Here is a 24,840-nt window from a genome sequence, read left to right as displayed (position 1 = left end):
TGTGCACTTTTTGTATGAGATTACACATCTGGCTCATAATAAAGTAGTTGGTTTCATTATTCATACTACATAGTAAACTCTTAAGTCTTGTCTCAACTCTCTTTTGTACTTTTGATTTGAATCTCTAAGTTTATGTTTTAACTTTTAAGTCCAAACATTAAGCATAGACTTAAAATTATATGTATTTTTTTTTAATCGGACGTAGGTCCAAGATTTATCAGTCCAATTAGTTCTGTACTCGCATCGAACTGTACTAATCGGACGCCATCAAATGTGACAATCATGCCCGATGTGTACAAAAGTCATGAAGGGCATCAAGATGTTGTAGATCCTCCTGTGATTCAACAACCAAAACCAGATTTTCATCATAGAGCATAATAGAGACTCAATATACCTACTATCTCCACCCCATCACCCCCTCCTCATGTGATGTGATCTTCTATCTCGTCGATGCAGAGACCAAAGAGTCTCGGGGGGAGAGGACATCTCTACTTCACTCCAATGGTGCTAGAGACCATGCCTGAAAGTTCTCCTAAGGCATCTCACTCAGCCCATCACCCTCTTGTAGAGTGCATAGATACCCCAAATCATGTCCAATGGGATCCCTACTGTCTGGAGCCTTTGTAATAGTCTACCTTGTGGAGTCGTATCAAACACACTTCAAAAATTCACAAAGCAACAATAAAGTCTCTTCTCTCATTTTCACCTGCTCAATCATGCTCCTCAAGGTGAAGATGTGCTGGAGTGTAGAGAACCCCCATCCAAAACGATCTCATCCTACTACTCTCAATCTCCCTCTCTTTGCATATACATTGAGCTCTGCCTCCATCAATGCTCCATATATCTTTGCCAATGTGTGGCCCACAATGCGAAGAGAAATAGAGTAAAGCTTGAGTGGTGAGAGACAAAAGTATATGGATTTGCAAGAGCACACTTCTTTTGCCTGATACACTAGTTGTTTCCCCTCTCTTTTTATAGCTGAAGAGAGGGGAGGCAAAATATCTTCATGTAATATTAATATCTAGAGATGGAGTGGTGGAGCACGTTTTCTCTAGACTATCGCCAAAAAATCTTTGGGTCACGAGCTTGCAGTTGGGTCAACTGTGCCTCTAGAAGTCTCCAAAAAAAAAGTTTGGAGGAAAAAATCCCTGGTGGGGCAGTTGTTGAGACATGTTGAGGGCCAGTCTGCCAAGGTCCAAGAAGTCTCCAGAGAAAGCTGGGCTAGAGAAAAGTCCAAAAAACTCTCATGGACCTCAAAGTTAAATCAACTCCAAGATTTAAGCCACAAAGCTATGTTGATACATGCAGAAAGATTCTGTCAAGGTCAACTGCATCATGTCGATGCATGGCAGGCATCAACATGACCTACCTCCACCCTCTCACAGTCATCCCTCTCTAGCATCAAGATATAGGAGCACCACACCACTACCATAGGATAGGGACATCCCCAATTTGTGCAAAGATGTGCACCATGGGAGAATAGGTGTCACAATAGATGAGATTGGGGAATGTGAGAACTATCATAGATAAACCCACTAGACATTGGTCCAGCCTAGCCATGTCGTAGGAGATGTCGGCTTCCCTCAGCACAGAACCAACATCCAAGTCCAGTCCAAGAGGTCAAGGATCGATGCAGCACCAACTGAATAGAATCGGGCGATCATCTCTGCATTGATCACCACTGGTCGATTAGGATGATCACCACAGAAGAAGCATGAAATCATCTCATCTGTGTAGCATAGAGATGGAGCCACCGAAAGGTGACCATCAAGAGGACTTGATGAAGCATGCTAGATACCATCCTTCAAATAAATCTCTAGGAGCACCAATGAGGTAGAGAGAATTTGGGAGGCCCAAAATAGGGACAGAGGAGAAGACGAAGAGCCTACAACAGTAAATCAAAGACCAGAGATCCTCCAATCTCAAAAAGAAAGCCTTAAAGATCAAGATTAGTCCATTAGCCATTCTCAAGTCATAAAAAAGTTCAGTGATATGCAAGATAAATTATAGAGAATAGAGAGGGTAAGAGAGTCCTCGGGTACTTCTATTCAACCAAACAACCATTGGAAAAGGTTCAACAGTTCAATAACACAGTTCACACAAAGCAATAGAACAATACATAGATGGGGGCAGTAGTGAAGTGAGTGGAGTGAGCAATCACAATAATCAACACAGGAGACCCTCTCTACAGGTAAAAATACTGCAAAAATAATCAAATCAGCAAACATGCAAAGTAAACCACAGTCCAGAGCAGGCCATCCAAAAGCACAAGATCTGTTGGCTACAAGATAGGTAGGCAACGGCATCTACAGGGCAAATCAAGACAGCTGAAGTGCAAAACATAGGTCAGGCAGGCAAAAACATAGGTTCTTAGGATAAAGAGGTGATAAAACATGTCAGCCACCTCTACACAAGGTCTTCTTGCAAGGGAGGTTGCCCATCCTCCACAATAGCTTGCAGCAGCAAAGCACATGTTTTAGGCACCATGCGTCACACTGCTGTGCAGCTATTCTCTGCCCAAGTAGCAGGGTATACCTGCCTTTTCCTCATAATGTGTATCATCCCCTACCTTACAGGTTTTTACCCTTCTGACGGTGTAGCTGGGACTTGAGATGAGGTTAAACCCAAACTGCCTATCAGAGGCCTGCCCATGGGGAAGAGCCCACATTTACCCACCAGAGGGACTTGAACAGCCGAAGCAGTGAAAAACGTGGAGTCTCAACAGCTCAGGGAGCAGTAAAATCAGATCAGCCATTTGAAGAAGAGGTCGCCCAATATAAAGCAGGCCCAAAAGCACCAAAATACAGCACTTCCAGACATGAAAACAGTGAAACACAGCCGTATAAAGCATCACAATCAGTAGCATTTCTCTAATACCATGTGAGAATGAGCAATGAAAGCAAAAGAATCACAACTGCTGAATGCTGAGATGAATCAACAGTGAAAGAGAGAACACAACAATGAATGATCAATCAATGGATATCCATAATGCAAGACATGGCATATACAGTACAAACCACACAAGCGATGGCACGTGCAATGACCAACAGTACCTCGAGTCTTCTCTCTTGGATGTGATCTGATACAAAAAGTGAAGGAGAGGAGTACAAATAGGCTCCAGGATCAGACCTGAAACAAATGAGCTAGCCCTAAACAAACCACCCAACTTCCCATAAAGGGTGTCTAATAATAAGCCTAATAAAGAGCCTAACACCCCTGGAATGTACACCGCTAACAATATGTTCTGTCAGGGCACAGATTTTCAGTAGATCATTGCTATGGTATGGGACGTGGTAATAGTTCCTAGGGGCTTATTGTCCCCCATCACTCTATATTTCATTGTACTCATGACCAGTGATCTGAGAGAGTTAGTTTTGTACATTTCATCTGTTTTATGGGCTCACATTTGGGTATTTGTGAGGCACCTAAGTGGGTAGTTGAGTGGCCTATTTCTTGCCCACTTCATTATCTTGGGCCTTGTTCCTTGGCCTCTATATATGAGCCGCCTCTCCTCTCACCATCACATCACCTTGCACACCTACATCCGAGAGATATGAAGCACTCTGGTCATCAGCCATATATGACCCGTGTGGTCTGTACTCACATTCTCATGCCTCTCTATATGGATTCCATGGCCCCTTTCTCCATTCATCGAGTTCATGTGTTCCTTCTTTTCTTGTTCATCTTATTCAGCATTTAGCAGTTGTGCTTTACTGCTTCTGGTTGTATATCTCATTCTCACAGATAGATGACCTTGTGTCCAAGAGTGTAGCCAGAATCGGATCTCAAATAATGGTCTAAGAGAAGCGGCTCTATCGTTGGCACTAACTAGTGCAAGCCAGATGATACAAATCTCCAAGCACTGATAATGGAAGCTGTGAATTTGGCCTCGAAACTCCTCCCAAGATCTATGGTCCTAATCTCCTAAAAAGTCTAATGAATGCTAGACTGTCATGGCTCTCCAAGTGTGGGAGTAATAACTGTTATCTCCCATCTGGAAGAACCTCTGAGATTGACCTTAACCAATAAGGCTTTACTTTGACTATCTGGGTTAATAATTCCCAAATCCCCACTGGATCTGGGCTAAATGATAACATCCCAAGCAACCTTTGCCCAGGCTGGAGTACCATTATCTTCTCACCAAATATTAGATGTGATATCCCTATGGGCACCTACAAAGTGAGTTGTAGATGCTTGCCTCCAATTCTCAAAATGCCTTCTTTTATTATAACAAAAAGAGTTTGACCTTAACCACTAAGGCTCTACTTCGACTATTTGGGTCAATAATCCCCAAATCCCCACTGGATCTGGGCTGAATAAAAACATCCCAAGCCACCTTTGCCCGGGCTGGACTAGCATCGCCTTCTCACCAAATATTAGAGGTGATATCCCTATGGGCACCTACAAAGCAGGTTGTAGATGCTTGCCTCCAACTCTCAAAATGCCTTCCCCAACAAAAAGAACTGCATTTGCCCCCACCCCCAAAAAAAGAGTTTTCTGCATCCATATTTATTATTTACCCAATTCAGATGGTCCAAGTAGCAAACTACCCAGAAATAAGACTGATATCCTACAGTTCAATCACAGATAATCAGGAATTAGGAAATATAAGAAGCACCTAATGCAATAGAGGGACTGTTTACTGTCAAAGGAGCAGTTTCCAGAGGCCTAACACTTCAAAAAGAAAGAGAGAATAGCAACAAACAGATTTTTTACTCAGTAAAAGCTTAAATACCTGCTTCCTTCCTGCATGTGTAAGAACTCCTCCATATTTTAAAACCATCAAAGCCTCAGTAGGTTCTTCCTCCCCAACCTCACAATTGCTCTTCAAAACTCTCACCCACTTTGTGGGCTTTAGCTGCACTTTCCGATATATGCCAGAGAAATATCCACCCTGATGTATCCACCGAGAAATAATGCATGAATATCAATTGATTAAAAACTGCTGGTACACAAGGCTATATCTAATAAATACCAACCCAATATCTCCCCATCTTGCAGCTACACAATTTAGTTTGTATAATCACAAGAACCTCATAGTGGTTTTTCCTTGTCATTCCATCAACTAGATCGTTGAACTATTGAAGAAAGAGAAAACAGCAACAGAAAGAAGACAATCTACAAAAATAAACCTTTATTGACCATCAGATTAACCACACATTTAATTCAGTATCAGATGTCTATGTTGCAAACTTGTAACTATGGAAGTATCATTGGAAACAACCGCATTAGAAAATCACCACTAATGACTCTTTCTCAAATGTGGGTATCCCCAATCTCACAGCTACACAGTAAATAGAACCTAAAGGCTTTACCTTGTCATTCCATCAACTAGATTATTGTAGTAAACAAACAGGTCTAAGAGCAAAAACAGAGATAGAAACAAGACAACCTACAAACGAACCTTAATATTACAATGACCACTAAATTATCCAAACATTTGATTCAGTTTCAAATGCATGCATCCCAAACCTGTGTACCAAAGTATCACTAGGAACAAGCACATGAAAACATTACTGCCAATGGATTTCTCAGTGTGGGGTAACATACCTAGGCTTCTAATCACAGGGTAGCATAACTCATCTTCTAATAGTTCAGATCAACATAGCTCTACTTCTAAATTTTTCAAAGATTTTGCAAGAAAAATGACACATCTTGGAATAGAGGCTAATTCACCATTTCCTGCAGAAGCATGTGCAATTTATCCTTTTAACAACAGGTGCAAGGATCGACAGTCGACTCCAGCAACCTTTTGCCCACTGAAAATATAGCCTTGGAACAATTGAATTTTAAGCACAGAATTGCCCAGGCAAAGGCCTGATTGGGTTAAGAGTTCTCAGTTACATGTTCAAGAGCCCTTTTTATTACTGCAGAAAAAAACCTGAATACAAGGAAGTGCTCATGGTCAACAGACTAGCTGGAGCTAATGCAGAGTCACAGATATATGAGATGTGCAAGCCTCTCACGGCGGTCTATGGGGGATAGGAGCAAGAAGCCATGGAGCGGGGGTGTATTGCCATCTGGGGCTGCCTGCCTGCATCACGAAAAACAGGTCCTGGCCGCCCCAAGTGCGCATGAAATGACAAAAGAGCTCCTGAGCCCTGGACTTGCCCTGCGCCTGGTCCCATCAGCCACGGAGGGAGTGGATAATGGAGGTCTAGAGCTCTGCTAAGGTCGCCTGTACTGAAAGTCTCTCTCCGCCAAAAGCCTCCTGACACCGTACCTTCCAGATATGCCATCTAGTAAGACTCCCTATGATCTCCCAAACCTTAGAGCGGTCTGTTGTGGGCTCTAGTACCTGGCGGATGGGTAGAGCCTCCAAACCGACCATTGCGCACGACCCTGCCTCAATAATGAATATTGTGTCCTACATCACGGCCTCATACAGAAGGTGACGGCCCTTGTTGACAGCCTGCCAGCAGAAAGCTCCCCATGAGATACATCCAAGGCTGGGTACAATACAACGAAGGATGCGGCATGCTCCTTTCCACACGAGTCGTGCTGCCTCACACAACCAAAGGCAGTGCTTTGGGGTTTCTAGAGGCTGCTCTGTGCAACGCTTACGACCTTCCTCCTACATTTGGGCTAGCCAACTTCCCACCACCAAGCCTCCATGTGCCACCAACCATAAGAAATACGATACCCTCCTCGACCTCCAACTATCCCATAGACACCGCCAGAAGGTCCATTGGAAAGGCTTCGTGATGCTATGCTCCGCCCAGTGCATCCTACATGATGGCGCCCAATCTATGTCCTTCTGCATCAATACATGTCTGCCAATCCTGGCAGTGTACAACAGGAACCTCGGTGGCTTCTTGGCGACCGCAGTGGCCGTCCATAGCCACTCTTGCGGATCCCACTCTAGCTCATCAAGTGGCCTGCCCTCCCAGATCCAGAGGCACCACTCCCTAAGCTCCTTCAAGAAGACATAAGGGGCCAGCCACCATGTCTTCCCCTAAAGGCCAATCACCCAAATCCTCCTCCACGAAAGAATAGCTATCCCCTCATCTATTGCCCTCTCTCAAGGGCCAGACTCCCCCTCTCCTACACGGTGAAGAAAGTCCCAGGTGGAGCGCAACCCACTCTACCTGCCACCCGTAAGGGGATACATGTTGGTGAAAACCTAGCGGCCCATATCTCCTTGGGCTCTATCGGTTCTCGTGTCGGGGGAGCAAGCCACTCCTAAGGTATTGTTGCGTCTATCTCCCTTCTCCTCAACTCCACTCCTCTCTGGCATCCTGATACTTGCTGCAACACCTTCTTCTCCACCATCCTGTACACCTCCCGCCATGTCCTGATGGTACTCGCCGGGCCGGCCTCCCAACCATTCCACTGGATGTGGGGGCACTCGCCAATTTGTGCCCCTTTCCGATCTCTAACCTGGGGGTTCCAAATCACCGGCTGACAGTCTATCTTCTCTTGGCAGTCTAGGGGGCTCTGGATTAGGGCCTTACGGAAGCCCTGCCACACACGGAGCAAGCTGCATAGAAAGGGGGACCGGGGGGGGGGGGGGATTTGGGCTGTCGTGAAGATCCATCTCATGGGTGGCCTCCACTCTCCGCCAATCTTGAAGACCCTCTTGCAATAGGATCTTCTAGGTCTACTCTCTTGGTGTGAGGCCGTGGACTACTAGCTTTTCCAACAGGGCCATACTCTGATACTTTGGGTCTATGATCCCAAGTCCTCCCTCTGACCGATGCCAAATGATGGTCACCCACGCCACCTTGGCCTGCGAATCCCTGGAACCATCCTGACCTAGACCAAAGGAAGTTCCGCACTAGGCGGCGAAGCTGCACTACACATGATGAGGAGAAGCACCAACATGAGGCGATGTACCAGACCGTCGCTAGGAGAACTTGGTTCACTACCAGGGCTCGGCCTGCTAGGGATAGGCGAGCGGTACTCCAGTAGGTCAGCTTTCTCCGAATAGAGTTGAGAACTGGAAGAAACTGCTGGATGTCGAGTTTCACCTGGAACCCTAGGTAACGGACAGTTTGCCCTCTACTCACCCATCTAAATCCCAAGTGGACACCCCACTCGGTACTAGAGTCCAGGTTTGCAAGGAAACCAACCGATTTTCGCCAACTGATTTTCGCTCCCGCTACAGTATAGAACACCCCAAGAGCTAGTCTCACTCTCTCCAGCATCAACTCATCATCCTCTATGTTGAGTGATGTGTCATTTTCATACTTTGAGTCTAACAACCTCTGTCTCCTCTCTCACTGGAAGTTGGAGGCCATGTAAACCACTCATGCGTGACGTGAGGAAGTGAGACATCACCTCTGCAAAGAGTAAGAATAGGTATGGGGCCAAGGGGCAGCCCTGCCGGACAGATCTCTCTAGCTGAAACTCCTCTCCTCTCCTGCCACCTATGTCAAGAGGCCTTAATACAAAACTACAGTGCGTAATTCCACTGACTTGACACTCATTGTTACCACACCCTTGCTCGTCTCTAGGTGCCCTCATGCTTTTGTTCCAGAATAAAAGCACAGAGGAACTTGTGAAATATAGTGCATGAAGGAATATTCACTGCTAGAGACTCTTTTCTCATACAAAACGAAGATTCTATGCTAGCCTTTCTGACAGTGTTCAGAACTTTCATATTTCTTTGGAGTGCTTTGAAGGTTGAGTGCAAACTTTGCAAGGATCGACATTTAAGGAGGCTTGGATATTTTGTAAGAGAAGCATACTTGCACAAATTAGTGGGATGGATATTTTCATTCATCAAAAGTCTGCTGGGAGTCAATCCCTGAAACTAGGAATAAATCTGCAGTCTGAAGTACATGTTTTGCATGCTCCTGCAAAAGATCGAAGTAGCCTCATTCCAGGATATATGTCATGTTACTGTTGAAATCTCTAAACTTTCAGAAGCTGAGGTATGATATCTAGACATCAGCTTCAATTCTCAAACATTAACATAGGTACACTCTCCTTGTGTCCACGAACCCAAGACAGTGGTAGTGCTGTCTCAAATCTCCAAATCAACATTTGTAGAACAATGCATGCCACAAAGGTTGAACCCAGAGATCACACCACAAAGATCAATGCTACCAACTGTTTCTTATCAACTGAGCATCAGAGTTTGTGAAGACACACCTCCCCTTCGAAGAGTTGATATCCTAGAGGAACTTGACGTTCCTGGAATAAAGTCTGCTTCACTAATGTAGTGCTCTGTATTTTTCATTGCAAATTTATTTTTGGATGCAGGGATATACTCTAAGAAACCTTTTCGCCACAAAAGTATTGTCCAGATTGATCCTTCTGTTAGGAAGGCCTTTGGTGGACCTGGGCACTTCAAGATGGTCTCCTAATTGGCCAAATTCCTTCCTTTTCAAAATACTGACTCCAAAGTTTTCTACGAGTTCTGAATACAACCAGAGACGATTGGATCTGTTTAATTTGGTAATCTTCTATAAGAGAAGCTTATTGGCGAGTCGCACGAAACAAAAATCTAAATCAAGGGGAAATAGACGCCTCCCAAGAAAAGAAAAATTCTACTACAAGCACCTCAGTAATAATCAGGTATGTATGCACAGGCCAAAAACAAAATGGAACCACTGATAGCACAGGAAATTTTGACAGCATAATATGAAACCGTGTCTAGAATCCCTTGTTATTTCCTCAAGGGAGCGGCCTACTACCAGACTTGTGGACTAACCAATCCAGCAGACTAAAATGCCAACCATTAGTTTATCTCTCAATGAAAGGTGATAGATTCTCACATATGTAAGAAGGTTTCGCACCTCTTGTTCATGCAATCTGAATCACCTTGCATGTGCCCCTGAGAGAGTGAATGAGCTCCATCCAAATCTTCTTAACTGGATGCTCGCCCACCCAACCCTACAAATCATGCTGAGAAATTGTTGCCATCTTCCACTTTTCTTCCACTGCCAGCCAGCAGCTTACCTCAGCCGGCAAACTACTTCAACTGACCAGTAGCCATTCCCCCAGTCTCTGCACTGCTGTCCCTCTGCCGTATAGCAAAATTGGAACCTACTCCAGGTCCTCTCTGTTTCTAACCTCTCAGTTTCTAACCTCTTCACTCAACAGGGACACCCACATAGTACAAGAAACAACACTTTCAGCACAATGAAGGAACACGTGAAACTTCTGAGAGACAGCAAACAATCCTCTGCCTTCAGCACAGGACTCCAGTGCAGCCCCCAATGTTTCTCAGCTTTCCCATTCCTTTGATTTTCTCCTGACATGGAGCTTGCCCTTAGGGACAGAGTGGTGACCCTCAATTCATCATCTCTGGCCTGCCAGCAGGTTGGAGACTGACCACTATTCCACACACCACAATCCAGCAAGCTCTCACAAGCACCCAAGCAAGGGTTACAGGAGTTAAGCTATTAATGGCTCGCCTTCCTGCCTCTCCCAAAGACTTCATGGTTCAACAATCTATCACCCATTCGAAGCGCACAGCAAAAGATTCAGGAGAAGCATTGGTGAACCTCAATACATTCCAACAACTAGCAGTGAAAACCAACAACACTCACAAGCTATCCTTGCAACCAGATACCTCTCTTCTACACATTTTCTAGTACTTCCGATGATGATATTAGCATAGGAATTTAGGTTTTACAAACCGAACAGAAGATTATCAGGCAATAGAGCTCCTAAGAGAAAACAATTTGAGGATCTCAAGGAATGGCTCGTGTGTCTGCTCCTTCATGTACCAATGGTCAACAAGAAGGGCATGTTCCTCAAAAGTGCTCTTTGCAGAAATTTTACAGCTCCTAATGCACTGCAAGCCTTGACAACTCCAAATTCTACTAGCTCAAATGCTTCAAACCACTCCTACATATGAATTCCCTCCACCCCCTCTCCCTCCTCATTCTACTTTTTCTCAGGTCCCCCAACTCAGAGTAATCCCACTTTGCTATCTACCCATTCAGTCTGGAATATACTGAATCTCCTACTCCTTCCACAAGATGAAGAGCTTCACAACCCCCCTGACTGTCCAGGTTTGGCTATAGGTGCTGTTAGTATGGGTATTATTAAATAAGTGCACTGTGCACCCTTCCAGAAACCTCTTCCCCATGTCCGACCTGGTCAAGTTCTAGAGGTCATTATGCTGAGGATTGTCTCAAACTAAAAGCTCTCAATCAAGATCCTTATACCACCAACTGGATTGACATGGTTTCACCCACAAGTAGGGAACCCTCAACCTTCATGATTATGCTCACACAATCTCAAGCCAAAAGCCCTTTGAAATCCTTCCACTATCTCTGCAGAAATTTCCTCTAGAAATGCTTCCTCTACCTCTGGAGAAAGCTCATAAGTTCCCATCGGAGATTTTTCCCTCAGAAATCCTACAATCAACTATAAGGTCTTTGCGAAAAACCCTCAAGTCTCAATTCCTGTGGATAAGTTTTTAGCTGGAGAGAGTGCTCTCTGTTATCTGCAAGTCACCACTTAGTCACTTTCTATCAATGGTCCCAAAGAGTTTGCCAATGTCGTGCCAAAGTTAAAGGAGGGCTAGAATGTGATGGAGGAGATTTTTGAGCTAACCCAAGAGCAACTATATCATCCATCTACAGTGAGAATGGTGATCCAGGTCTCAATGATCAGCAATAGAGTGAAGCCATACCCCACGAAATTTATTACAGTAAGTGACTTGACCTTTCTCTTCCTCATGCTTGTAATCTTAGTCCTCTATTTCAAGAACATGTACAAAGTATCCTAGACCAAGTCAAGAGTCAGCAGCTAAGTGCTTCTGTTTCTTTCCTAAATAAACCATTAGAATCTATTAGTGTCAAATGTCACTTGATGTTGGATATCCCTATCATTACTGAGTCTCATAGCCCCCGACTCTCAGTAGAAGTCCTAACACATAACAGTGAGGGAGCCATGGTGGATGGTAATTCAAGAGTAATTATACTGCCCAAGGCCACACTTCTCACATTAGTGCTTGAGGTTAGACTAGAGTAGCAGAACTCCCCGCCATCGTGTTGCGCCGCTGCCCCCCCGTCTCTGACAAAACTGCCACCTGCGCCAGTTTTAGCCTGCAGGGAAGACATGGCAGTTGGATTTTGTCTTTTGGATGGAGCTCAAGGAGTAGCGCCTCTGGATCTGGGAGGGCAAGCCACTTGAGGAGCTGGAGTGGGATCTGGGAGAGTGGCTATGGCCGGCCACTACGGTTGCCAAGAAGCCACCGAGGTTCCTGGAGTACACTACCAGGATTGGTAGACACATACTGATGCAGGAGGATATGGAGTGGACGCCGTCACGTAGTAGCAGGCACTGGGCGGAGCACAACATCATGGAGCCTTTCCGACAGACCTTCTGGCGCTGCCTATGGAATAGTTGGAGGCCGAGAAGTGTATCGTATTTCTTATGGCTGGTGGCATGTGGAGGCTTGGTGGTGGGAAGTTGGCTTGCCCAGATGCAGAAGGAGGGAGGTTGTTAGCGCTGCACATAGCAGCCTCTGGAAATCCAAAAGCACTGCCTTGGGTCGTGTGAGACGGTGCAACTCATGTGGAGAGGAGCACGCCACATCCTTTGCCATATAGCACGCAACCTTGGATGTATCTCATGGGGAGCTTTCTGTTGGCAGGTAGTCAGCCAGGGCCTTCACCTTCTGTATGAGGCCGGGATATAGGACATGATATTCATTATTGAGGCAAGGTCGTGCACAGTGGTCGGTTTGGAGGCTCTACCCATCCGCTAGGTACTGGAGCCCACAGCAGACCGCTCTGAGGTATGGGAGATCATAGGGAGTCTTATTGGGTGGCATATCTGGAAAGCGCGGTGCCAGGAGGCTTTTGGCGGAGAGAGAATTTCAGTACAGGCGACCTTAGCAGAGCTCTAGACCTCCATCATCCACTCCCTCCGGGGCCGATGGGATCAGAATCCAAGGCTCGTCAGAACTTCGAGGTCATTTCATGCGCACTTGGGGCGGCCAGGACCTGTTTTTCGTGAATATAAACCAACCCCCCAAGCCGGCATACAAGGCTAGATTGGTAGCAAAGGGTTTTAAGCAGGAGCATGGTGTGGACTTTGATGAGGTCTGTTCTCCTGTGGTTAAGATGACCACCCTGCGCTAAGTCTTGGCTTTGGTTGCTCAGCTTGACTTGGATGTATACCAGATGGATATCAAGATGGCTTTCTTACATGGGGACTTGCATGATGAGATTTATATGGAGCAGTCTAAGGGCTTTGCAGAACCTGGCAGGGAGCACCGAGTGTGCCAATTGAAGAAAAGTCTTTATGGCTTGAAACAGGCACCTAGGGAGTGGTATCATAAGTTTGATGCCTTTATGCAGTCACAATGCTACAGCATGAGTGCTATGGATCCGTGTCTTTACACGAAGAAAGCCCGTGATGGTTCTTTATTGATTTTGGTCCTCTATATGGATGACATGTTGATAGCAGGGAAAGCTCATGATGAGCTAGATGCTCTTAAGGCTCAGCTCAAGAAGAGCTTTGAGATGAAAGATCTGGGACAGGCCGCTCACATACTTGGTATGCGCATTAGACGCGATAGGTATCAAGGACTCCTCTACTTGTCACAGAGGGAGTACATTCATAACGTCCTTGAGCGCTTCCGCATGCAGGACGTAAAGCCTATTGGCTGTCCATTGCCTTCTTATGTGAAGGTATCACAGGCTGATTATCCGCAGACATGGCCAAGATTCCCTATGCATTCGCAGTGGATAGTCTTATGTATGCCATGATAGCCACTCGTCCAAATATTGCCTTTGCAGTTGGTATTGTGGCATCCTATATGGCTACACCTGGCAAGAAGCATTGGGATGCCGTGAAGGGTATCACGAGGTACCTGAAGGGCACTGCAGATATGTGCATATGCTATGGCAGCCAAGATATAGGAGTCGTGGGGTACACTAACTCTGATTATGCAGGACATACAGATAGTAGGAAGTCCACTTCCGACTATGTATTCACATATGCTGGAGGTGCTGTTTCATGGATGTCCAGGGTACAGAAATGCACGGCCCTTTCTACTACAGAGGCCGAGTATGTTGCAGCCACTGAGGCTTGCAAGGAGGCCATTTGGTTGGTTCGTTTGGTTGCTGACCTTGGTATTGATGCTATCCCTACACTGCATTTGGATTCTATGAGTGCTATTCAGTTAGCCAAGAATCCGGTCTTCCACGCGAAGACGAAACACATTGGGGTGAGGTATCACTTCATACATGGGGTTGTTGAGGACAAGTTTGTTGATCTTGTGAAGATGTCGACTGACCAGAATCCTGCATATCTGCTCACGAAAAGCCTCTCTACAGAGCTCTTTGCTTTCCTCAGGAGGATGATGGGCGTGGGATGAGATGACGTCTTTCCTCATCCTGTTGTACATATATACATGTTGTACTGTCTTTTTCTTTTTCTTTTCACTCCTCACTAGGGCAGATTCGCCTTTAAGTGGGAGGTTGTTGGAGGTAAAGGCGCCTCTGTCTAGCTGCCGGTGTATTACTACACTGACAATCACCGCCACTACACACTGCAAGTGGCGGGCGCCCGTCACCGTCACTTTATTCTTTATTCTTTTAGTGACAGTTTGAATAAAGGAAGGCTCGATCACACATTGTGACTGTTGGAGTTCCCATTTCTTGTCTCTCTCTTTCTTGCTTTTGCTCTTTCGCCATAGCTCTCACGTGCAAGCTTTGATCTTTCTCACCTTTCAGGAACTTCTATCACTCCTATGGTCCGGCCAAGGGCCACCATGGAGGAATGGACCTCGCTGTCCAGACTAGCGGCAAAGCGTACCTGCATTCCTCATAGCTCCTCGTCATCAATAATCTCCACACCGAATAGATGCCTATTCACGCAATCACAGGTTCCCCCATGAACTTACACCTTGCATCCTGGAATGTGAATAGCCTCCACTACAGTGGGCCACGTGGTTCCAGGAAATTGATTGTTTCGGCAGGAGTTGCAGCCTATCCTTGCCGGACGGATCAACATCTTACTTCTACAGGAGCACAAGCTCACCCGCATCTAGGCCCAGCGGGTAGGAAAGGTACTCCCAGGCAGCTTGCACACTTACTGGGAGCACGCCATAGGTGCCCACGGTAGGAGTGGAGGCATATGCACCTCTATTGGTCCAAGTCTTACCGCTTGTGTTCAAGACCACCGGACGATAGTGGTAGGGAGGGTGCTATGGATCAGATTGGATACTGGGGACTCATGCCTTGGAGTCCTTAATATCTATGCCCCTACAGAGGTTAGGGCACGCAATAAGTTCTGGGTGGAGATTGCGGAAGGACTCCAAGAGGTGGACTCCTAGATTGTTGGAGGAGACTTCAACAACCTAGAGGCTTTGGAGGACCAATAAGGCAAAGGGAGAAACTACAAGGGCATGGCCGGGGAGGAGCAGGAGGCATGGGAGGTGTTTCTACTAGTAGTAAGAGCACGGGATGCCTGGAGAGACCTTGCCTTCCATAGGAGGGAGAGGTCGCTGGACTTCTCTTGGGGATACAGGCGGCTAGGTAGAGTCCTGCTAGAGCAGTTGGATAGGTTTTATGTGGGAGAGTGGGGAGGCTTTCGGAGAGGCCAAATTGGGCAGTTAGTGGGCACCACGTTGTCCGATCATTGCCCGGTTCTCTTGACACTAGATCCGCCAGCATCTGCCCTAGATACACGATCTTGTCGGATCCCTGACTCAATCTATAGAAGGGAGAAGGTGACGAGACAGATAGGGCAGATTTGGACCAGAGAGTGGGACAGGAGGGGCCAGATCATAGAGGAGGTTGCAAAGGCCCTAGCTGAGTCGAGCAAAATCTGCCAAGAGGCAGCCATACAGGCCAGGCAGCAGAGCTGGGAGGAAGAGAGAGCACTTCGGAGGGACTTTGCAGCCACGCAGAGATTATTACAGGAGGCACCAAGGCATCCCACTCTCCACGCACAGGAGGTGCATGCGTGAGCAGCCATTGCTAGCCTAGAGGACAAGCGCTATAAGCTCTCTTTCTGCACCTCAACAGCTTTCTGGGTGCGGAAGAGGGACACGATGTGCAGGGAGTTTAATGGTAGGGAGAATACTCTTTTAGATAGTCACGGAAGTTTCATGAACTTCCATCCAAACAAGAAACCATGGAACTGCATGCCCCCCAAACACTAGAAGTGATTTTTAAAGCACTATCTGACACATGTGAAAGAAGGATAATTAAAAAACCATACTTAGAATATTATAAGTTTTTGCAAATGACGACCTTCAAAAATGTTCTGAATGCACTACCCCAATCCTTTGACGAGAAAGCACTCTACTACGGAGCAAAAACAGTCACAATTGTATTAGAAAATACATGCACACATGCATACACACAAAGCACACATCAATAACCCTTACAATTCAAAACATTACCACACTAGATGGTACTGACAGGTGGGCAGAACAATTCACATATTTTAGGTTCATTGTATATGTGGTAATACTTGGATACACAGATGTGGTTATCCAAAAATTGTATGCGTACAAACACAAAAAGAAAACACTAGTAACTTCTCAAACAGAAAACATTGTCACACTAGATAGTACAAATGTGTCGACATAATCATTCAAACGCAATAACAGCTACTCTGAGAGAAACTGAAAATGAGAAAAATCAAAATCTGTAGGAAACCACATTTAGCACAAAATGGCCAGAGTTTCTCTTGCAAAAGAACATTTTCATTGTTGGTGTTGCCTCTGTATTATGTTGCTTTATAAACAGGAAAATACTTAGAAAGACAGATATGTTCACGTGCCTGCTGTCCAAAACTAAGAAGCTTCTAACAAGTCAAGAAACTAAATACGAGTGCCAAGTATCCTTTGTACACGAAAAAACGCTCACAATTAGAATACTAGCACAACAACAGAGAAATATCTAAAGCAAATCAACCTCCTCTAAAACAGCTTTCACATGGCGTAGTTTTTCAGCATGCTCTAGGTCTTCAATCTCACTATCACTCCCTCTGCTAAACCTGTGCATAAAAACAAACGAAAATCTCCCTTTACCAGACATCAACATCAATTTGCAAAACAACCCTTTTTCCCCTTCAAGATGACTGTTGAAATTCATGGAAATTTACACCAAGCTAAAAACAGGTTTATCCATCAAGTCCTACTTTAGACTTCAATTAAAACTTCAAGAGAACAAGAGGAAGAAGAAAGGACTCTCCGCAATAGTGTCTAGACATCAAAATACCACACTAACTTGGAATGGTTGGACCACTTCAAGGAAGACTATTCATGTCCAAAGAGTGACAATAAGGTCTACATTATGCTGAACTAGGCATTTGCATCAATTAGATATATGTATGTATATTTGTAGTACAAGTTACCACTTTAGCTTTTGCATAGTTAGATGCCAAACCACAATATATTACACTCACTATTCAGTGGCCACCAGCTGCTGCCAATAAGAGGCAAGTGTTACTATCACCACCATTTCATGATGCCACGCATTGTCACTATGGCTTCCTGTATATGACCTGAAGCTCTTGTATTCATCTTCAAGTCCATCTAAGCATGCATGCACAACATTATCATCATCAACTACCACACTGATAGATCCAAGAGCTTCCACAATACTCTCAATCTTCCAAAGCATAATCATTAATGGATAGGTTTCCTCTTTTCACTTGGTTTAGCTCTAACTTGAGCTATAGCTTTCTCACCTTTGTGTTTACTTCAAACGTCTTGTCAGATTCTTCCATGCAATAGTGGGGGTATCAGATTCCTGCAAATAGCCCATAAAGCTATTTGTGCCAATATATGACTTTACTCTATGTCTACTCTCAATCTTTCTTAGCCTTTACCTATTTTGTAGTAGCATTTCGCGCAAGAACTTTGGATGCTATGCTGTATGTCATAAAACTAGAAGTTGAATGCTGGCTATGAGGACTAACAAACTAACGAAACACATGGGTGATGACCACCAAATGGAAACAGGAATTGGTTAGGAATTGAGGTGGCCCTTGTCCCAACCCCCTCACCTTAAGTAATAAAGCTGCAAACAAAAGGCGGAAAACTTAGACACCCCACCAAAAAAGGTGATGCTGAAAGATGTTCCAAAGTTGCTGAAATAGTTTGGAAACTCCATTTTCAGTTTGGGGTGTTGGAGACTGTAGTCACAAACCCCAAAACAGTGCATAGTAATAAGTAGTCCGAAACCCCAAAACTGTGCATAATGATATCCAAACCTATGCTACTTTTTCCTTTATAGACATTCTAGAAGTAAAGAAACTTTAATAGGTGACATGCATATTTAAAATATTCAGACACAATAACTTCTATAGTTTTTATTTGTTTGCAAAATAGCTTTCGTCCATATTTGGGATTCAGACACCCTCTTTCTTACTATCCCCGAGATGGTCTAGCATTTTAGCCCACTAGATTGGTTGTTCACACAACCATTATGTACTTACTCTTCACTAAGTTCCTTGTACTTTGTATTTACCTCAGGGTTTTTCTCTGTGGTGTTATTAATAGAATTCTCTTTTCTTGGGGGAAAAAAAATATGGCTGATAGTAGAACTCAAAAGTAAACAAAGAAGTTAATTGATACACCACACCAACTTCATCTATATGATAAACCAACTTTATTTGCAATTTAATTAACTCCCTCCAATTTTTGCTACTGTCCATTTGCATATGTACACGTGCACTTGCTATATAGCATCAACTTTGTTTATATCCTAGAAACTATTCACAATATACATGGCAACTTGATGCCAGTGCATAAACTTCCCTCCAATTTTTGCAACCGTCCATTGCATATGCACACAAGCACTTGCTATATAGCATCAACTTTGTTTATATCCTAGAAACTATTCACAATATACATGGCACCTTGATGCACTATAACAAGATACTATGAAAAAATATTGAGCACTTTATATGCAACTTGATATAGTGTATAAAGTTTATGCCAAAACTTGTATGACTTAGAAGGCAATTTGATGCACTACATCAAGTTAGTACAAAAACCATGGAATATTCTACCTGGCTTGATGCAGTGCATTACATTGATTGGTGCCAAAGTAGCTCATAGGTATGCTACACATGATTAGAGGAAAAATACACAAGTCAGGGGGAAAGAAATTACGGCTCCCCTCTCCTCTCCTTTCCTCCACCTCCCTCATGCAAAACAAAACTCTTAATAGAATCATAAAAAATAGAAAATATAGATATTTTGTTATTAAAAATCCAAGTAGAGCACCTCACACATACATGTGCTGGATTCTTAATATATCGGGGAGCATGTTTAGTGTCTAGCTCCAAGCGTATTTTTATTTTTAATTAATTTTTATTTTCATTTTTTTAGTTTTTTAGGAAAAAAGTTCATGGAAGGGATAAAAGCCTCCCCTTGATGTTACAAGGACATCACAATTAGTGTGGAATCGCTTTCATCAACATTGCCATCTCAATTGGATGTTCAAGTGCGAAGACCTAGATTTTGGTCATGAAACTAAGAGAAATTTCACCAGGAATCAAAAGGCCCGAAGTTGTGCATAATCTGGTCCTAGAAGCAAAGTTTCAAAGTGATTAAGGCTAATTTAAAATCTCATATTTGCAAATAAGAGGCTAAGATGTAGCGTTGATGGCATGATGACAGCCGGGATAAAGGCATGTGGCACACCTCTACAAGTGAACAGCCAAGACACATCGATGGAGATGGTGATGCATAGGGAAGGCAACCAGCTGCAGATTGAGATGTGGCAAGGCAGTTGTGGTGACTACTTGAAGGCGACAATGTGGCTTATGTGTGCTGCTCATGGCAGGACAACAGTGTCAAGGATGGTTGATGTCAACATTGACTGTGATACAACAGCAGCAAGGATATTGGGTTCTCTTGCTCTAGTACCACCATTGGGTGGAGGAGTTTCCAAATGATGGATGGCGTCTAAGGCGGATGGAACTCCGTGGTAGGGAGAGAGATATGAAATGAAATGGGATTATATATTAATATCTACTAAAGGCCAAAATGACCTATGAGACAATGAGTTACAATCATCTTGTGAAAATATAACTATCTGAAAAAGAACTAAACATGTAAATGATCAATAGAAGAGTTAAAAGCTATAAGCTAATGATAAAAGGAGAAAACCTACCTCATAGACTCCATAGTGATAAAAGCTGATGTGCAAAAGCCAAGACTAGCAATATCATGGAGGTACATAGGGCCTAGCACTAGCCCAAGCAATAATCTCCTATATCCGAATATGAATGTGCCACTGATGTCTATGTGCAAAAGTCAAGACTACGAGTATAATGGAGGTACATAGGGCCTAGGACTAACCCAAGCAATGATCTCCTATATCCACATATGAATGTGCCACCGATGTCTATGTCGAGGTCTAGGACATCTAGATTGGCCCATGCTCAAAGTACAAGGCATGCACTCAAACACATGACCTAGGAGAGCCTTCCAAGCCTCTATGCAACTAGCTCAAGTAGGACACAAGACCTCATGGTATGCACATGTCAAGCAATGGTGCACAAGATATAAGATCAACATGGAACACCTTCCCCCCTATCAATATGACCCCGACTCCCTCCATACACCTCTCTTACACTGAGAGGAACTTGGTTAAGCAACATGATATCTACTAGCTACACATACAGTTTACATGGATCTCATCCCAACAGACCCTTCCCTAAAAGATATTATACTACACATGCCACTTTATGAGGACTGCAACTGCAGAAGGTTTTCATTCAAAGACCTAGATATTGTTATATACGGAGTTGGTGTGATGAGATGCTTTAAACACAAAAACACAATACCAATCATACCACAAAGCACAAACTTATAATATAGAACATAGTTAGGGTTAGGGTAACTCAGAGACAATGAACACAGAAAATAATGAAGTGAATGACTGTTGAATATACCATAATGCAACAAACACACTATGCAGTGAGTGAATACTATACCACAAACTCCTGTATCTTGAGGATTAGGGCAGGGGTAATGAGATGGAAAGTGTGTCGTACTCTGAACGGATCCCAAAGCGCAACAAGCCAACCTTGAGATCTTGAACACTACAAAACACAGCAATGTGAGTACTGGATCTGATGTAGATGACAGAGAGGAGAGAGATTATGCAATAAACGTAGAGTGAGGAGAGAGAAGACAGCAAACACAACATGCAGAGGGCTGGCGACAGCTACAGGAGAGAGAAAACTACTCTTCACAGTCAGCAAGGTTGAGAGACAACCTACAAGATGAGGCGACGGCTAAGGAGAGAGAAAACTGTGCAGGCAACAGCTCCAACAGCAAAACACAAGCAAATTGATGACGTGACAGGCTGGTGACAGTAGGGAAAATCAGCAGTAGTAGTCAATAGGCTGAAATCAACTCCGAACAGTGGATGGAAGGCTAGAAATAGGCGCCAGACTATTGTAGAAAGCAATGGCCAACTTGAACTGCGATGTCCTTCGCGTTTAGGGTGTGGGCAACAAGCTGAAAGACCTAAAATCTACAAAACGAGTTTGGAAGAGTCGAGGGTAGATTGCCTATCTATAGAAAGTTTGGGAGCTCCCATTTAACTCTCTCAAACCGCACTCCATTATAGGGTTTTAAGTAAAATAAGACTAAAATAAGCATAAAATAAGGTGTTTTGGGACTGTTTAAGTGGTTAATGACATTTCTTAGCTCAACATCTCCTCTCAAGCCCAAAATCGGGCTAGAAAAGTGGCCAGCCTAAAGTTCTGTTTACTCCAAGGCGTTCGACCCCAAATCAACCAGGGCATTGGACAAAGGATGCTTGTCAGCTGCCCACTGGCCTACCAAGACTACACAGACGATGGTTATCTTACCAAGGGAGCCCAAGTGATCACCCCAGAGAGGTTAGGGCATTGGACCAAGGGTGTGCGTTGGTTGCCCAATGCTTATCAAGTCTTGCAAAGCCGGATGGAATCAACAATGAGCTTCTGTTTTTATTTTGTTTTTATTTTTATTTGTTTTTTTTTTCTTTAAATACATAAGTAATGGAGGGGCGGCACCCAATTAATTATCAGATAGGAAACAAACCCAAGTCCTTCAGAAAGAAGGCAAACCTATCCCACACTTTATAAGATAAGTGCCTAAGGATAATGTAAGTGTGAGTGGGCCAATTATATGGGGAATATGTGGAGAGGCAAAAAAGATGATGGTGAGCTTAGCAAGGCAAGCATGGAAAAACTGCTGTGAAGAACTGCCATGTATAATGCCATGAATATGGTGGATCCAAAATCGACCACTCATGAAAGACCGAAAAGGGATAAATACGCACAAATGCATATTTACAAGAATAGAATGCCAATGCATGAGGTAATGCAAAGAGGTATGCAAGAGTTCATGCTCATGCAAAACGCGATGCAACGGTGCCACTGGATAGTGCTCTCACATGGGAATCGTTCGCTTGTCCCAGTGCCCTTTTACAATCATGTCATCCTGACTGCAGACAAAATTATAAATGTCCTTAAGTACAATACAAAGAATAAATGTCTAAAATGTCTAAAGCTAAACTATAAACATCATTACCGTCATTGAACAAGAGAAGAAACTGTCCCCTCTCAAATTGGAGGGAGAAGCTAGAGGAAAGCATCCTCTACCCGTCAATCTGAAGAAGTAGAACATTCTAGTAAGTACTAGCTCCTGCTGATGCACGCACTCCTACTCCACCCCTGCCATCGTACCAGTTTCCCCTGCCTTCTGCTACGCCTACTCCCCCGCCTTCGACTCCGCCTTCCCCCCCGACTTGTCTCTAGCACAACTCTCCCCTAGCACTGCCTCCGCCTCCTGCTCTGTCCTTGGTGCGACCCCCCCCATCACTGTATCCGCACCCACCTGTTGTGCCAGATCTCCCCCGCCTGAACATAGCTAATCAAGCAACAACATTTATGAGGCAAGAAACACCAGAGAGACCCTCTCCAAGGGCTGGCAACAACATAGCTAATCAAGCAACAACATTTATGAGGCTTAGGACAATAGGCGACTGAAACTAATGCAGTCAAATCAGGACAGCAATCAGATTGAAGGCAGTTTGCTTAGTCGTTCTTAGCATCTCTCAACCTTTTGAAGTAGATCTCAACCAAATTTGTGGACAACAAGAAGAATTCTACTGTAAACCCTAAATTTCTGCAGAAATTAGGATTTAGCAACCACTTGGCACCTGTGCCATCAGTCAAGGGCATCATACACTGAAATCAGCATCTGAAATTCAAAGAATTGTTAGGGATTTCAGATGCCAGCTCATCCATTGTGAATTGAGGCAGCATTTGACCTGTTAAGGTTCCATTAGAACAAGTCCTAGATGAAAATCAACAGGCAATTAGCTTGAATTGCTTGTTGATTGTTTGTATAGAAAGGGGCTTTTGGATTAGCAAAAGAGATCGTGGAATCTCAGCTTGTACTCAATCCATTAGCAATTAAAGTTAAAGAAATACCAAAAAGGGCACTAGTTTTTAGGCCAACAGGATGTCTACTGTATAAAATTCTTAAGGTAAAGTGTGCATTTCAGTTTATACTCTTAAATTAATTGTTGTTTAAGTGCCTGATTAGGTTTTACCACCCTATCCAAGAAAGAAGGTTGGTTTCAATATTAGCGGCCGATTCCTCATCCACTAGAGCCCTAACCTACCATATCCAACTTTACACATGATATGGTCAAGAAAATGATAGAGCATCTGCAACATGGCGATCAATGGACAACACACATATGCACGGTAAGCATTTCATTTATGCTATAGACACCATGGCTCCTCTCCTTTCCTATATGTTTAACAAGGCCCTAGCGGAAGGCTTTTTGGATGACTGGAACATGCACACTATTGTGCCTATACACAAATTTGGAGAACCCATAGATCTGGGTAACTATAGGACATCATGGTAGACCACATACTGACCAAGATCTACAAAGCAATGCTAGAGGCAAAGCTTAGTGCATATGTAGAGAGGGGGTTTGAGAGCAACACGACAGGTTGGATTTAGACGAGGTTTCTCTACACATGTCCATATTTTCACCTTGAGGACCATGGTTGAGCAGACAAAAATGAAGAAGAAGAAGCTCTACTACTCCTTTGTGGATTTCCATAGAGCTTTTGACACAATTCCACAAGATAGATTACTAGAGAGTTTGCAAACACTGAAGATTCCATCAAACATAAGATGTAGTATTTACGCATTATATGAGAGGGTGACTAGTCGAGTAAGATGCCCAAGAGGACTATTGGATGTGGTCTCTAGTACCATAGGAGTGAAGCAGGGATGTCCCCTCTTTGCCACTCTTTGGACTCTACATTGTTGAGATAGATAACCACATCACGTAAGGAGGCAAAGATGGAGTGGATATAGCACATACATTGATCTCCATTTGTCTTGGTCTCTAAGTCACAGGAGGTTTTATAGCAACATCTACATGCCTTTCAAGATTCCTATATACAACATGGATTGATGGTGAATCTTGGGAAAACAAAGATTCTTATCTTTCACACATTGGCCCTAGTGGGGAGAAGGTCAATCTTCACTCTAGGAGCTCATCACATGGAGGTAGTGGACTCATATGACTACCTTTTTTTTTGTGCAAATAAAGAGTGGCTAATTATATTAATTCAGGAAAAAACCTTTGAATACAAGGAAGGGCTCATGCTCAACAAACTAACTGGAGCTGATGCAGAGTTGCAAATATATCAAATGTACAAGCCTCTCAGCGTGGTCTAGGGGGGATGGGGGCAAGAAGCCATGGAGAGGGGTTGTAACGCCATTTGGAGCTACCTGCCTGCATCTCGAAAAACAGGTCCTGGCTGCCCCTAGTGCGCATGAAATGACAACGGAGCTCCTGACGAGCCTTGAACTTGCCTTGCACCTTATCCCATCGTCCACAGAGAGAGTGGATGATGGAGGTCGAGAGC

The 24,840-nt window shown here is 44.1% G+C and overlaps 1 protein-coding gene across 1 annotated transcript in view; it reads right to left on the bottom strand.

The window, feature by feature from the left end:
* The window catches only part of LOC148021147 (inositol hexakisphosphate and diphosphoinositol-pentakisphosphate kinase VIP2-like), a 261,593-nt gene that overhangs the window by 82,751 nt on the left and 154,002 nt on the right, over positions 1-24,840 (bottom strand). The window contains exons 16-18 of the mRNA XM_087698993.1: positions 18,946-18,999; positions 16,842-16,923; positions 4,736-4,894 (exon numbers count right to left, since the gene is read on the bottom strand). Of these exons, the coding sequence (XP_087555119.1) occupies positions 4,736-4,894; positions 16,842-16,923; positions 18,946-18,999 (295 nt within the window). The remainder of the gene's footprint in view (positions 1-4,735; positions 4,895-16,841; positions 16,924-18,945; positions 19,000-24,840) is intronic.

Source organism: Lygodium microphyllum, chromosome 18, assembly GCF_053477565.2.
Source record: "Lygodium microphyllum isolate KBCC chromosome 18, Lygodium_microphyllum_v1.1.10, whole genome shotgun sequence".
In the NCBI taxonomy this organism is placed as follows: Eukaryota; Viridiplantae; Streptophyta; class Polypodiopsida; order Schizaeales; family Lygodiaceae; genus Lygodium; species Lygodium microphyllum.
This window is presented reverse-complemented; position numbering and strand designations above follow the sequence as displayed.